The following is a 16570-nucleotide window of genomic DNA, read 5'->3' on the forward strand; positions in this document are numbered from 1 at the left end:
AGCTACAAAACAAAGTACTCTAAGAAAAGCTTTCGAATCTAGCCCCCGTACCGAATGGATTTAGCTAATCAGGTCTCAGCAATAAATATGACTTGGCTAGAGGGAGCTGAAACTACGAGTATTACCAAAATTCGACTACTTTTCCTCTAAATTCACCTGGCTATCACTTTAAAAACATTGTATTTCAATGAACAAACTTTAGGAACTGTGCTTCTAAATATTTTCACATAATTAACTAAAGCAGAGAGCATAGTCTCTCCCACTGTCTCTACATACAGCTGCAATATATGGGGGCCCTACACGAGTATCTTTAAACATAATTTACATGTAGATTGGACATCAAAAAGTTCCATTCTTAGTCTAGGACCTACGGCAATGTATGTATCAAAAATGCATCGCATATAAAACTTAATGCATATTTTTAAAAACTCTTTAATCTCTTCAAAACTCTTCTTTCAAGGCCTTTTGGCTAAATAAATTGCTTCTGGAGCGATTGACACATGGAAAAAAGTGTGTGTGTAGGCAAATGAGTGAGGCACATGGGCTGATGCTGGGCTAATCGCGGCACAGCCGCTTGGAGGGCGGCTCCTCCTCGGTGGGGGCTATCGACTGCAGCAGCGTCGAGTGCGTGTGGCTGCCGAAGAGCGTCAGCAGGAGAGCGACGCCGTAGCCCGTGGCACGTTCCCCCTGTAAACAAATAGTTTGAAAATATAAATATGCTTAGACATAATGGATGTACAGTCAGATCACTTACGCAATGGACGGGCGTGGCCATGTCGACGTGCATCCAAACGCCGTGGTAGTCGAAGCCCAGATGGGCGGCCACAAAGATGCCGGCACACGAGGATTGCGCGTTCTGTCGATCCTGGAAGCGGAAAGGAAATCAGAGTGAAACATGAAGACATACTGATATATTTTCTCGTGTATGTGTGTTTTTTTTGTTTGCTGTGTGGCATGCAACAAGCAAAACTTGGCGTCGCTTTATTAAAAAAGCGTCCTGTGGTGCGACGCAACAAGGAAATATATTTATAGAGACGGATGTACGTTCGAGGGAAGTTCGAGAACAAGGCAGGATTTTCTTATATTCGTTTTTCTTTTTCTTTTTTTTTAGTAAACACCAGACTGAAGACAGAAAACCAAAGTATAAGCTACAAAAAAGGATAAGTCAGAAGAAGGGCAGAAAAAATGGCATTCTGCAAATGAAATTGTACACGGCACAAAGGAAATTAGTCTCTTTCAGTTGTTGGCATTTCTCAAGTGCTTTAGGCATTCCTTCCTTAAGCTAAAAGGATTATTTCATTCAAATTTGAATGTTACAGGACCACTACGATGCAAGTATCGGAAGATGAGACAAGCCAGTCCATGGCTAGCCATTCCTTCTGGGTTTTAGGCCTTTGAGCCCTCCTGCTTTTAATGAGGGTCTCTAACTCTAGCCACCCACATGGCTTTCGGGCCGAGTTCTGCTGGATCACACCTCGCTTGTGGCATGTTTGGGTGTGCTAATGCCTAAATTATATGCCATGCACTGGCAGCTGCGTGGCGGAAGCAGTCGCTCGACTAACTTGAGCGGAAATTGCAGCGCTTAAATGCCAAACATAAAGTACACACACACACATACGAGCAGCAGCGACCAGCCAAATAAAGGAGGGACCAACGCACACACTGGCACAGAGGCGAGCACCCTGCTGCATGCTGCCTGCTGCCTGCTGACAGTTGGCCAAAAAAAGGAGTTAACTGACAGACTTCACCAGCAGAAGCAGCAACACCAACAGCAGCGACAGCAACAGACTAGAGCGGACAGGACGAGCGGACAGCTGGGGATGCCGTGCAGTGAAAATTACATGACAACGCTTGCTTCTCAAGATGAAATTCACACACACACACACACACTTTACGCAGGGAGGAGGACGTGCAAACATCGTCCGTTGTGCAGCGGAAGTCAAAAGTCCATTGAAGCAACAGAGCCAAGATGGCGTCAGGCAGAAAAGATCCAACCAGAAGAAGGGCAGCACCACACTTGACGTTTGTTTTTCTTGCAGTTGTTCAAAGAGCTTCTTCCTGCGATGCTGATGCTGACGCTTCTGCTGCCACTGCCACTGCTTTTGGCGGTTTTGCAGCTAATAACAAGATTTTGTTATGAAACTTGCGGCGGTCGCCGTTCCTGATACGAGCACTCCACTCCTCTCCGATTCGATTCGCCCGGAGCTTGTGTGTCTTCCCGAAACTTGCATCCTGCTAAATCAGTCGATGACGAGCGGAAGTGCTGAGACCAGATTGATGCTGTCAGAGTCCAAGGAGGATCTTACAGTCTCTGACTTTGGGAACCAATAAAGACGATATCTTGAAGTATCTATATTTCATAACCACTTTCGTTACGTCCATCTCTTTAGAGATGAGGTCACTCCATCAATCAGGGAGTGAGTGAACCCACCAAAAATCGAGGCCCTTCCAATCTCAAAGTATCTGTGGCTTTAATTAAATGTTTAACAGTTGTGCAATCCCCCGGCCAGAACGCACACACACAAGTCAGCCAGATCCGGATTCAGGCCGGCAGAGATTCGAACCAGAGCCGGAGCCATAGCCGGAGCCCCAGCGTGCTTCCATCAATAATGGCAAACATTTGTCAACATAATGTCATTAACATTGATTGCATTAGGCCCGCCATTGATTGTCTCTCTCTCTCCCCATATCTAGCTTGGTCTTTGGTAAACAACCGACGACCAGGCTGGGCGTACGCACAAACAGATAGGATCTGCCACGCACACAGTCACTCCCCTGTCCTTCAGTTTGACAATGGGCCGTCGACTAATTGCGCTTTAGAACGTGACCCACACAGTCCAGTGGCAACACAGTCTGCCACAGTCGGTATCCAGCAAAACCGAACCATCGCCAGTCCCGTTCCGCAGATGACGGACATGCAAGTGTCGGCGCTGACGGTAACCAGGTCGATGCGACACCATCCCGATTCGCATCCAGCATGCCGCATGCCACATCCCGTATCCGCAATTGGCGATTCATTTGCGATTAACTTGATGTTAAATTAGCCGGCGCGCAGCGTCATTGTTTCGCACTTAAGCTGCGGTCTCTGATATTCAATCTGCGATACATGCCATGTGCAAAGAGACACATCCAGGGGGCGGGAGGCTGATAAAAGATTACACCACTGACAGGCGTAGAGCTGCTTGCCACGCGACTCACTCCCGGGCTCGAGGCCCGAGGCAGGAGCAGTCAGTCTCCTCTGCCAGTGAAGTATCAATTACACATTCATTCAATAAGCGAGCATCGAGCTGCCGGCAGCCGGCAGCAGTCAAAGGGATTTACCCTGCCAGACTCGGGAATCGATGCTCCGCCATCGAAAAGAGTCGCTGAAGGCGGCAACAATTTTTATTCAATTTTCGCGACGACGCGCTGCACTTTAAAAACTTATCATCCCAGACGGAGGGAGGAAAAGGGAGAAAAAGTACTGGAAAATATTAGAAACATTCATTGGGTGCTGGAGAGGAGACCGCTTCAGCTTTTTGTCGGGGCTAAAGTTGAGCGGAAACCGGAGCATAACAAGCGGAAAGATTTCCGCGAAGGCCGCGGAAATGGCGGCATTCCGAAAATTACGTGACTTGCCACACCCACTGGCAGAATCCTCAACCCTCCCGTGGCATCCATATTTAAACCACTAAGCCGGGTCATTATTTATGTACTCGCAGGCTTTACCGTACAGTACCCGTACTTTAATCAAAAACTTAACTCCGGCTAAGCATAACCGCAAAAATAACAACAGCATCGCACCGACGGGTATTCCCCGTCGTTTACTCGCATTTGGCGCCTGGAGGTCGTGCCGTAAAAAACTTTTGACGCATAAAAAGTTCAATTTAATTCATTAAACCACGTAAAAAGTCGCCCTGCAATTGAATTTAAAATGTCGACGCTCAATAAAAGTGTAAAACAAAGCCAAACAAAAAAACAATTACGCATACGCCGCATGGGTCGCGTGGGCCGACGCCAAAGTAAAGACACCGCCGCGACACAGACTGCAACACGTTGCTGCCACAAGATGGTATGGCTATGGCATGATGGGCTCTATCTAAAATTCATGCCCATCCCCAATGCTGGCAGAACATTTTACGATTTAACATAAAAATCAATTACCAACAATGGGAAAATTTCCCAGTCATAAAATGGCGAAGCGACTTTCGACTAAGATTCCGTCCCGCCATCGCCCGAGAAAATTGAGAAACAATTGGAAATGTTTAAGCAAATTTTATTGTTCTGCCGCCGTGTTGCTTATGTTTTACTTATAGCGCAGTCTTTCATCCCGAAAACAGTCACTCCACTCCGCCCGCTGATGCTTAGCAGAAGGCAGCCCCAGACAGAGGAAGAAAAAAAAAAATCTTCTGATTTAGGTAGAGGAAGCCACCCATGGAAACCATGGATTGGGGAGGCTGCTGGATGGCGTCTAGGTCGGCCAGTCGCGGTCATAAAGTTTCCGAAATTTGGGATGATATTTTTATTTTATTTTGCTTACTTTCTGTTTGCCTGGTGCTTAGTGGCCTGGAAGAGGAAATTCGTTCCTGGAGCGCACCCCGAAAACGCCAAGAAATTTATAATGCTCGAACTCGACACCCAAAAGGTTAAAGGCTACGTCAAAGTAATTCGAAGAATATCGTAATTTAATGGCAATTTTGGAGCCGCACTTGAAGACCATCGACCATGCAGATTCTTTCCATTGAGAAAACATTTACTGCGATTTTTTTAACAATATAAATTTGTAAATGGAGCGATTTGGAGCTTATCAAACTTTCTACCTTTAAATTCTTAAATTCTTTAAATTTCAATAAATTCATTTACTGCCTTCTGCAACTGCCACACACAGACGGCAACCACAACACAGAGAATCCTTGCAAGGAATCAGCAAGGAGAGCTTCTGGTGCACGTATTCACAATATCTTAGTGATTTCCATACACTACTCAAAAGTCACTGACACTCGTTAAAGAAATGCCAATAGAAAACATCGTATGTAAATTATACATGTCGTGTGCATAACGAGGAATATTGTTATTGGACTCAAGACTGGAACCAAGGATCGGACCCGCCAATGCTTAAACGAAATATATTTCGTGTGCATGACAAGCCGAGGTCTTCGCTACTCAAAAGTTCAAAGGTCAAAATTCAAAAGGCCTTCCGACTGCTCTAAATTATTAATAATAATGAAATCAGCTTTTTAAGCAGCACATTCATAATTATTTTGATTTAAAATTAACGAATATTTAGACTACTGATTCGATTATTCCACACAAATGCAAATAGTCTCATTCAACAACGACACCCAATCGATTTATGGGTTTCTTCCAAATATTTATCTAATTATCAGCTCAAAGGCTTTCAATCGACTGCCGTGGCATCATCCCACCACAAGAGCGACTATGCAGCACAGGGGATGCCAATGCCATGCCCAAACTGGCAGTGGCCAGTGAGTTGTAATCAGTTATTTAAAGGCCAGATGGATAGACAGCCTCCACCTGACCCACCTTCTGTGGCGAGAGAGCTTGCCAAAATAAGGCCCGGCCCCAGCCAAAGCCAAAGTCGACCGCTAACAACACTCATAATCCCACCATTTAGTGGCAAGCCGGAGGAAGCGGGCCACCGGGGGGTGGGGGCCAAAGACAAAAGGGCACAAAAAAATGCTAGCTCATGTAATTTTAACGCAGCGCCTGGGAATTTGCGTCAAATCCAGCCGCCAAGCAGCCGAAAAAAAAAAGAATTGCACCAACCCTCCAGATGGTTTGGCAGGTATTTCACCTTTTTTGCATTTAGCGTTGAATGCATTTGGAATTTAAAACACTTTATCACAGACACCCATTGACAAAGTGCGCGGCGCTGTCACATCAACTGCGACAGGGATGAGCATAGGCAGGGGGCAGGCGGCAGGGGGCAGGGAAAGATGCAGCAGCATGGGGCATGTTGTGTGTGGCATGGCAAACCTGCAATGGTGTGATATTTTGACTTGATTCGTATTTTTTCCACAGGAGACACAAACAAGCGGGCGCCCAAAGGGAAAAAGAGGTGAAAGAGAGCTGGTCGAAAATCAAACAGCCATCACTGGGAGAAATAAAAGATAGATCCTAAAGGATGCAGTCAAAACAAGAGTACTAGACCACATTTATAACCATCTTGATGGATTACAAAAAAACCCCCACAATTCCGATTCATATATCTCCCAGCTATCTAAAGCTCGTTTTAAGAACTCACTCTTCTCTGATTCAAGGTGATTCAAATCGTAATCCATTCATGTTAATCTTTTCAATGAAAAGATTCATAATTATCTTGAAATGTCGTAAGGATGCAAACAAAACCAAAATGTTCAATGATTTTACAGATTTAGATTAAAGCTAGCGGTGGGCAAGCTTTTTCAATTTCAGGCACAAGCCATGTATGTTGTTGTCGAATTCTTGGGACCGAGCCTCGAACACAGTCTCGAATGGGAATGTTCGCAGTTCTTTCAATTTGTTCTCGGATATCGTTTGTGCCCTTTTTTCCCAGTGCACATGCAGGCACTTCCAAAAGCTCGACTGAGAGCCAGAGCCAAAGTTAGAACCAGAGGGAGAAAGAGTGGGACGAGGGGGGAGTGAACGATTGGCAGGTAGCCAAAATTGCCACGCCACTTGACCTGCCTGGCATTTACGCACCAGTCCGGACCCGTACCCACACCCGCACCCGGACCCGTCCTGTCCACCCGCCCACGGCGTGACAATGATGAATGACCATTGATCCGAAGCGTTTTCGACGTACAATAAGGTAACTCGATTTGGTTTGCTGTTGTGGCTTGGCTCGGGGCCCGAGGGCTTGAGCCGGCACCAGTTCAGCTCCGCTGGGATGGGTTTATTGCTCCTCGCCAGCCCATCCTCGCCTTCTGTGCCTCCTCTAATGGCTGCAAAAGTGGCTACTGGCATAGATGGAACGCCAAAGTTTTTGATACATGCGGCCGGGGCATAGGGGAGATTTTGTGTGTGTGTGTGTGTGTGTGTGTGTGTGTGTGTGTGTGTGCGTGTGTGTGTGTGTGTGTGGTATGTGGTATGAGGTCTGTGGCATAAATCAGAGTAATACTAATCAATCTTTAAACCAAACATGACGTTCATCATTTTTCCGCAATGGTGCGGTGCGGTGCGGTCGAGTGAAGACAAAAGAACAACATTCGAGTGCAAGCGATAAAGTTAATTAAAAATGTGTGTAAAATATCTCTTGAGCGAAAAAAAAAACACAAAAAAAATGTAGTCGGAAGGAAAGAAGTACGGAAAATGAATTGAAAACAAATGAATAAAGTTACACCGGAACTTGATTAAAACTTTTTCAAAGTCACTCTCTGGCAGAGAATCGAATCTAGAGGCCGGGAAAGTTCCACACGGGTGTCTTCGATAATGCATAAATTAAGCTACTTTGGGGATTCACTCTGGCGCCGGCTCCGCCTCTGGTTCTCCCTCTGGCAGGATTCCCTGCCGCCAAAGTGATGAAGAAAAAGGACGAGCCAATGACTTGGAGAAGTAAGAAGAAAATAGTTTAGTTTAGGGGAAATAATTCGATTTTGATTAAGGGATTTCCGGAATTAAAAGAAAACTAAAGCCAAAGTTAAAGTGTATCTATCGTTTGTCCGTTAATTTCTAAATAAAAACAAAAATACTAAAGAACTGGAGCTTGAAATTCAACCGCTTTGGTTTCGTAATTATAGATGAGAATACAACTTGGAGTCCTTAATTGTAGGGCTCTATAAGTGGGAGTACAAGCGACACCAAGCCGAAGCTTTTTAAGCGCAGATTCCTGGTAGAACGCAACCGACCGAAAGGCGCTGCTGCATGACGCGCGACAACCTGTAGCATACATGCAGGAAATATAGATATTAGATCGGGGAAAATTAAAACCAAAAGAGTTAAGCATGCATGAAAATGATGAATATTAATAGGAATTAATTACGGGAAAGATACTAATATTACTATTAGTACTTTAGGGGAAAGGGAACTTCGTTCCACCTTGTCTTTAAATTCAAAATTCCATTGCTATGGATCGATCTTATCGGTTCGTGTTTGGTACGTTGGATTATTCTCGATATTCTGTTGGTGTTTCCCTTTTTATACCCGATACTCAAAATGAGTATTGGGGTATATTAGATTTGTTGTAAAAGTGGATGTGTGTAACGTCCAGAAGGAATCGTTTCCGACCCCATAAAGTATATATATTCTTGATCAGCATCAATAGCCGAGTCGATTGGGCCCTGTCTGTCTGTCTGTCTGTTCGTCTGTCCGTCTGTCCGTCTGTCCGTCCGTCCGTCTGTCCGTCCCCTTCAGCGCCTAGTGCTCAAAGACTATAAGAGCTAGAGCAACGATGTTTTGTATCCAGACTTCTGTGATATGTCACTGCTACAAAAATATTTCAAAACTTCGCCCCGCCCACTTCCGCCCCCACAAAGGACGAAAATCTGTGGCATCCACATTTTTAAAGATACGATAAAACCAAAAACGCAGAATCGTAGAGGATGACTATATGTTTTAGAATGTAAGATCTCAACCAGATCGTATAATTATTAAAGCCAGAATCAAGAAAACAATTTCATTCTTTCTCGCTCTGGTTCTCTCTAACACACAGGTCGGTTTTGCCAATTGCAAAATATGAGTTCAAGGATCTCAGAACCTATAAGAGTCAGAGCAACCAAATTTGGTATCCACACTCCTGTGATATCGGACCTTGACCGTTTCGTGTCCAAATTTCGCCACACCCCCTTCCGCCCCCGCAAAGGACGAAAATCTGGGGCATCCACAAATCTCAGAGACTATTAAGGCTAGAGTAACCAAATTTGGTATCCGCACTCCTGTTAGATCTTACTATAAAACGTGTATCTCAAAAAGATAACGACCATATCTATCAGATTGCTGAATCTGGACCAGATCAGATCATTTTTATAGCCAAAAGGAACAAATCATTTTGCACTGGCTACGCAGCCCCCGACGTCACGCTCAGACTGATTTTCTGTCTCTCTCGCACGCACTCTTTGTCGTGTCGTTTAATATTAGCAGCGTCTGCCGGAGGAGAGCCATACTGACTAAGTATCGGGTATAACTGTAGAGTTGCGGTGTCCGCAGCAACTCACAACGTTCCCCCTGGTTTTTTCTTAAAATCCGGGTAAAGAGTATGTACTTACCGCCACAGAGTTTTTCATATCAGCAATGGCCGATGCGAATTCGGAGAAATGCAATTCGGGGCAATAAATTATGGGTGCCAATAAATCGCCGGATTTGCGTCCAGCCTGCAACGACTTGGCCTCCCATGTCTCCGAGTTTGTCAATATGGCGCCATGGTATTTGCCTGTTGCTACGCCCTGAAAAGCAATCGAAAGAATACTGAAAATGTGAGAAATGGAAAATGAAATATTCAATGGCATGGCTGAGAGATACATTTAAAAGTCACAGGCCCCCCCCCCCCCCCCCCCCCCTGCCAGCTCTAGTCCCCTGATAGCGATAGCCCCAGGGAGGGTTTGATAGAAAACAAGCAACAATCAACAAAATGCCAGCAATAAAACTGTATAGCAACTAACAATGTAAAAAGGTTGGCGAGGAACTAAGAGGAGCCGAGGGGAGCGCAAGGGAGCGGAAGGGAGTGGAGCGTGCCGAGAGGGTGCAGGAAGCAGCAACGAAAATTGCGAGCTTCCGACGCGACCAGCAATAAAAAGGTGCAAGGTTATTTAGCACAAGCAACACCCAAACAGCAGCCAGGACGGGGGCAAGGACTCCGTGGCGCGTGTTAAACTGCAGCTGGACAAATGGAGGCAGCAACAACAGGAGCAACATCAGATGCAGCAGCACACAGCTGAAAACAACAGCAAAAGGTGTAACCAGCAGCAGGAACATAAAATGTACAAGCGCAAAAATTCACAAACACCAACTCCAGCAGTCCGAAGTTTTGATATCCTTGCCGTATTCGAAGATGAAGCTATGATGATGTTCATGATAATACATTGATCTAAATTTACGGAAATATCTGAGAGTCTAGGCCAGCGGGGGGCCCACAAGCGAATGCTTATAAAAAGAATACAGGAAATTACATGCCGTGTGCATGACTAGCAAAGATCTCGCGCCCTGGTACAGGAGTCTACTTGTGCGCTTTGTTTGTATTTTGTTATTGGATTCTTCGGACCGAAAGCGATCACTAAATGCAACGACGCACCTTTTTTATTCTCTCGCTTGATGAAGAATAAATCTCATAGCTATGGGATTTAGGACATGGTCTATACATTGGATCATTGCAATTCTTACTAAACTTGGAAGAGGTTTAAGCCAATTGCAATGGCCTTAAAAATAAATATAGCTTGCGACTGATCTGCATAGCAGCTACATAAGTATTATGCCATATATTAAGGCCATATGTTTTTGAACAAACAATTCTTATAGATAAGAACCTTAATTCCTGCCAATAAAAGGCATAAATCTTTCACAACCAACGAAAGTATGGCAAGACCATGGTACTGATTAGCCAGAGATCCGTTCAGATATCTTCCTTCCTTCAGGGCGATACAAACAGAAGGCCAATTGTGTAACACGCCCCGACAGGGTACACCAAGTGTTGGCTGCTGTCTGCTCGTTGTTGCTGCCACTGCACTGTTGTTGCTCCCGCTCCTATGGCAGTGGCAGTGGCAGTTGCACCAATGCTGGCAATTAATATTATTGCGTCCTGTCTGGGAGTTTGCCAGTGTGTGTGTGTAATGAAATTAAGCACAACAAGCGCCAAAACGGAATTCTAAACAAAATAGCAAAATGTGGAAAACTTTCAGGGTGGCTGGCGTGGGGGTGCGGCTGCGGAAGAATAGGTGTTGCCTGAAGTGTTGGTCCTGGTTTTAGGCTGTGCGGCATTTCGAGGTATTTTAAGGCTCCAAGGAATTCCTTCCCGAAACAATGCACCCTTCTATGGCTGGCCAAAGCCTTTGGGTGCCACGCATCCATGTCCTTGCTGCTGCCGCCACTGCCACTGCCACTACTACAGCCCGTGACCAGCTTCGATTTATTTCCCATCGAACCACAAATAACGTAAATTGGCATCATATTTTAAGCAAATTGCAGTCAAGATTTATGGTAATTGTGCGCCATCGCAGCAGCTACTCAGTTGCTGCAATCGAAAACGAACACCACCCAGTCCAAGGTCCACTCCCAGTCCCTGCCACAGTCGTTGCCACACCACCCATTCCCTGCTTTCCCCACCCACCGTGGCAGCTACAACAGCAACAACAAAGCCCACAATCGAATCTCTTGCTGTTGTTGTGGTTATGGGAATACTGTTGCTGCTATTCCTTCAAGTTGCCGGCGAAAAAACCAAATTTGCAATTTATTTTTCCAATTAACCTCGTGACTTTTATAAAGCGTGGCATAAATTCTCGCATAAGAAGGCAACGGAGGTACCCAAACATGTAGCCAAGGCCAGGTGGGTGGATCTCGAAACGGCAACTACTTTGGACATTAGCAAAATAATTTGTTGGCTTCGAATTCGAGAGAATTACTATACCCCATAAAACAGTTTAAGGAAAAACTCGTGGAGTCAGATTTAAATTCTATTTTTGATTTATGAAAAAATTCATTTACGAGGGCTAGTGCAAAATATTCATAGAATATCAAATGCAAATAAAAGCTTTGTAATGGAATATGGACTAAAATCATCATAACTCTGGCAATGTGCCGATATCTTTCTTGGAATTTTATCGAAATCTGAATCATTTCAGCAGCTCATTTATTAATAAATTAGTTAGTACAACGATCGAGGGTCTCGACTATACTATACTTGATACTCAGATGTTTTTCTGTTTCTCTTTTCGTTTCATTTGAATTTTAATACCCATAAAAGAGTATTGTTTTTGTAGCACACACGAGTACGTACATACATACAATATTTATGGCTCTGCTATTTACGCTATACCATACAAAGAAAAAAATCTCGACTTTGCTCATTAAACATGAAATTTAAAAAAATTATATTTATTTTTTTTAATTTGGTTTTGATAAATTAAACGGAAATTAATATGGACATTTTTGTGTTTGAAATTGAAACGTAATTGCCCAAGCAACAGAACGTGAACAGTCGTACAGAATCAGATGAAAACATTTTTTATCCCCGATACTCAAAATGAGTATTGGGGTATATTAGATTTGTGGTAAAAGTGGATGTGTGTAACGTCCAGAAGGAATCGTTTCCGACCCCATAAAGTATATATATTCTTGATCAGCATCAATAGCCGAGTCGATTGGGCCCTGTCTGTCTGTTCGTCTGTCCGTCTGTCCGTCTGTCCGTCCGTCCGTCTGTCCGTCCCCTTCAGCGCCTAGTGCTCAAAGACTATAAGAGCTAGAGCAACGATGTTTTGGATCCAGACTTCTGTGATATGTCACTGCTACAAAAATATTTCAAAACTTCGCCCCGCCCACTTCCGCCCCCACAAAGGACGAAAGGCTGTGGCATCCACAATTTTAAAGATATGAGAAAACCAAAAACGTAGAATTGTAGAGAATGCCCATATCTTTAAGACTGCGGAATCTGAATTGGATCGTATCATTATTATAGCCAGCATCAAGAAAACAATTTCATTTTTTCTCGCCCTGTCTCTCTCTAACACACACGTAGCATAGCCGGCTTTGCTTAGAGTAAAACATTAGCGCCTAGATCTCAGAGACTATAAAAGCTAGAGCAACCAAATTTGGTATCCACACTCCTAATATATCGGACCGAGACGAGTTTGTTTCAAAATTTCGCCACACCCCCTTCCGCCCCCGCAAAGGATGAAAATCTGGGGATATTCACAAATCTCAGAGACTATTAAGGCCAGAGTAACCAAATTTGGTATCCGCACTCCTGTTAGATCTCACTTTAAAACGTATATCTCAAAATTTCGCCCCACCCCCTTCCGCCCCCACAAAGGACGAAAATCTGTTGCATCCACAATATTGCACATTCGAGAAAACTAAAAACGCAGAATCATAGATAATGATCATATCTATCAGATTGCTGAATCTGGATCAGATCAGATCATTTTTATAGCCAAAAGGAACAAATCATTTTGCACTGGCTACGCAGCCCCCGACGTCACGCTCAGACTGATTTTCTGTCTCTCTCGCACGCACTCTTTGTCGTGTCGTTCAATATTAGAGGCGTCTGCCGGAGGAGAGCCATACTGACTAAGTATCGGGTATAACTGTAGAGTTGCGGTGTCCGCAGCAACTCACAACGTTCCCCCTCGTTTTCTTCTACAAAAAAACTTATTTTCTACGGTATAAGCCATTCATTAATGTTCTGTATCAAATATTATATTTTATCTATAACACAGCACGAAAAAAAGTATATTTTTAAAAGAGACCAATTAATACCACGATATACACACAGTGGCGAGCACATGTGGATACATGTTTATCACTTTTCACTTTAAACGCCTATAAAATCATTAAAAATGAATCAATGCTTGTGATTTTTTTTTAAGAGATTCTTTAATTTAGTGAGAACGAAAAAAAACAATAACTTCAATACAAAGAGATCCTTATCCTTGAGAGATTTTATCTTTTTCAAAAAAAGTCCAGGTATCCAGTTTTGCACGTTTCAAATTATTTTACTTTAATATTGTTCTAAAGGGCCTTAGATTTTACCACATTCCGAATAAGTTTTGGCACTCTCGACCAAATTTAGTAGGTGCTTGCAAGGTATCATGCGCCACTCCGTGTATACGAGTAAATTATCACACAAGATTATATTAATATACAAATATATAAAATTAAGAACTCTCATTTTGTTTAATCGATTGACCAAATAGATGCACCTAATAGATATTGCCTCACAAACAAACTGAAGAATGAATGACAGAGCTGAATGCCTTTAATAGGCCCATTCTCTAAATGAGGCCAGAATTTCGACTAAATTCCACCTTGAAAAGATTTATCTGGAGAAGTCTAACAGCTATTTGGGTGTTGCACAGACCACTGCTCTACTGCCAAAAGCTATAGTTATTAGTTGCTTAAAACCAAGCGCTTTTAAGGGGAAATAAACAGACACAAAAGACGTTTAAAAAAGTCCCTTTCACCAGCCTGCACAATTGAATCTATGCCTATCACAAAAGAAAAAAGGCAATGCTCACCTGAGCTCCTGTCAGTGTGGCCATATCGAGGATAATGTTGGCCTCCAGATCCTTGTTGGCAAAGCAAACGCCATCGGCCAGCACCAGGCGGCCCTCGGCGTCCGTGTTGTTGATCTCGACTGTGCGGCCGGAATACAGAGTGTGAATATCATCGGGACTGCAAAAAACGGAAACAATTAGTTGGATCCAATCCAAAAGGTAGACCGCGGATGGATAAGTACCGCGTGGCGTTTGGTCCCACAGAGTTTTCGGCCAGGCAGAAGACCGCATGCAGATTGTCTTTGAATCCGCACTTGACCGCCGCGTAGAAGGCACCCAGAATGGCGGCAGCACCGCCGCAGTCCCGCTTCATGCCCGGCATGGCGGTCTTGCCTTTGATGCTCAGGCCGCCAGTGTCGTAGACGATGCCCTTCCCCACCAGGGCAATGGTCTCCTGGGCGCCACTCGGCTCGTGGGAGAGCACAACGAGTGCGGGCGGGACGGCGGCTGCCTTGCCCACACCGTAGATGCCCCCGAAGCCGCGCTGCAGCAGCTCCTCGCCGCGAATGATCTCCGGCTTCATCGACAGCTCCTGGGCTATCTCATCGATGGCCTGGACAAAGTGATCGACGTTCATCTCGTTGCAGGGCATGTCCACAATGCGGGCCGCAAGACGGATGCCACGGGCAGTCTCGTTCAGGCACTTGACCTCATCTGCGGTGAGCGGATCACTCTCAATGCCGCCGTCCTTGTCGATCACAACGAACTCCACGTTGACCACGTTGCGACTGTTGTATCCGTCCCCAGAGCCCCCAGTGGGGGACTTGGCCTGGGCGCCGTTTCCCGTCTTGCAGGAGTACAGCGGGAAGGCCCGCACCACGGCACAGGCGCTGGCAAAGATGTTCTCGCGCTCGCAGACCAGCACCACGCTCTCCACGCTCACGTTGAGCACATGGTTCTTTACGAGACGCGTAATGGCATGGGCGCGCGAGGCGGTATTGTGTCGCGACGCCTTCAATGGGAGAGACGCCACTGTGGCTACATCCAGATACAGCGACACCTTGTCCGTGGGCGCTGGATGAAGGCGGTCAATGGCATTTAGGAAGGTATACTCGGTCACCCGCGGGCTCAGCTTGCTGGCCAGATCGTCAAACTTCAAGAGATTCAGGTGACGCAGCTGTCCGATGATCAGCACCGGGTGCGAGTGCGGATCGCTGGCGCTGAGCGAGGCTTTAATTCTGATGTCCGTGGCCATCTGTAAGAGCAGCAGAGTGGGAATGCGTTAAATTCTGTTGGGCTATGCGTAAAGACGTGAGGCGATAAGCCGCACGTTCGTATCTAATCAGAGTTAATCTCTGATTTACCACACTGCAAAGTGCCCCACATCGTTATCAGTCGACGACTTTGCCCAGGCAACACACTCAATTGATGCTGTCCACTCATAAATCACTCGCGAATGCCTATTGACAGAGATGCGTATTAACAAACTGAAAAAAATGTCGTCACAGGCTATTAGTGTTGTAAACGAACGTGTCCTCTAGCGAATGTCCACAATACAAATATTCTTACATCCGATGTTCTCTTTGGCAGCTAAATGGTATGGTAATTCCAATCCAATATAGTTCCACACTTTCTATTGCGATTTATTTATTATTTACTATTATTTTTTGCGATAGATTGCAGTAGTGCAATGATCTTCTTCCCTAGCTGAATTTGTGACACCCTTCTATATTGTGGGAGCAGCAGACTGTTCACTCTTTGTGGAGCATACTGTACTTAATGGACAGCACACATTTACGAGTGCATGTACGTACTCTTTTGGAGATTGTTGCTTGAGATTATTGCGAAGAGAGTATCGCCTAAGAAGCAAGTGACCTTGAACAAGCGTAACGGGACCATCAAGTGGGTCGTTGACCGCTACGCGGGTGGTCCCATCTCGCCGGGCAGTGGGGCGGGAAATTGCAACGTTGCTCGACCGCGGTTCTTCTCCACAAGAATATTATCTTGTTTGTCCATTGGGTTGCGTCGCGCTGTTTATGCAAATATTTTGCGGGTTATTTTTAGCATCGCTTTTGTTCGCCAAAATAAATTTTTGCGCAGCGTCACCAAGCGACTTGGTGCGTTTTCGGCTGTCACTGGGTGGCCATTACTGGCCTGGTGGACTGATCAATTTCAATCAGAATTTCAACCTCTTTTCGGAATCCGAACCCGTTTCTTACCTGTTTTTAAGCACTCACCTTTCCGATGCGGCTTCTGTGGCTGTAGAATCTGCGTAGGGCCTGGCCGCTGTGCAGCAAGCGCATTAACGGGAACTTTGGTAGTAGATCGCACGATAATGCTGCCGTGAAATTTTGCACTTGCAGTGCAATTTGATTCCAAAAATTTTGCTTTAGTTCAAATTGGCAGTGCACTTCGGTTCGAAATCAGTGTGACTGACTCTACGTTATATACCG

General features: G+C 45.0%; 1 protein-coding gene across 1 annotated transcript; it reads right to left on the reverse strand.

Annotated features, from left to right (window-relative positions):
• Window positions 1–416: 416 nt before the first annotated feature.
• Window positions 417–16548, reverse strand: LOC108157082 (probable aminopeptidase NPEPL1). The gene is made up of 6 exons (XM_017288931.2): window positions 16355–16548; window positions 14360–15372; window positions 14139–14295; window positions 9183–9359; window positions 755–865; window positions 417–687 (listed from the first exon to the last, which is right to left on the reverse strand). The coding sequence occupies exons 1-6, from the start codon at window positions 16418–16420 to the stop codon at window positions 556–558; spliced, it is 1656 nt and encodes a 551-aa protein (XP_017144420.1). The 5' UTR covers window positions 16421–16548; the 3' UTR covers window positions 417–555.
• Between the last annotated feature and the right edge of the window lie 22 nt (window positions 16549–16570).

Source organism: Drosophila miranda, chromosome 2 (genome assembly GCF_003369915.1).
Source record: "Drosophila miranda strain MSH22 chromosome 2, D.miranda_PacBio2.1, whole genome shotgun sequence".
NCBI lineage: Eukaryota > Metazoa > Arthropoda > Insecta > Diptera > Drosophilidae > Drosophila > Drosophila miranda.

Excerpts from the sequence above, each read along its gene's own strand:
- LOC108157082 (XM_017288931.2), bottom strand. The coding sequence starts at position 16,420 with ATGCGCTTGCTGCACAGCGGCCAGGCCCTACGCAGATTCTACAGCCAC. Across the intron at positions 9,360-14,138 it reads CCACACTGACAGGAGCTCAG|GGCGTAGCAACAGGCAAATA; the intron begins GTGAGCATTGCC and ends ATTGCTTTTCAG. Across the intron at positions 688-754 it reads TGGCCACGCCCGTCCATTGC|GGGGAACGTGCCACGGGCTA; the intron begins GTAAGTGATCTG and ends ATTTGTTTACAG.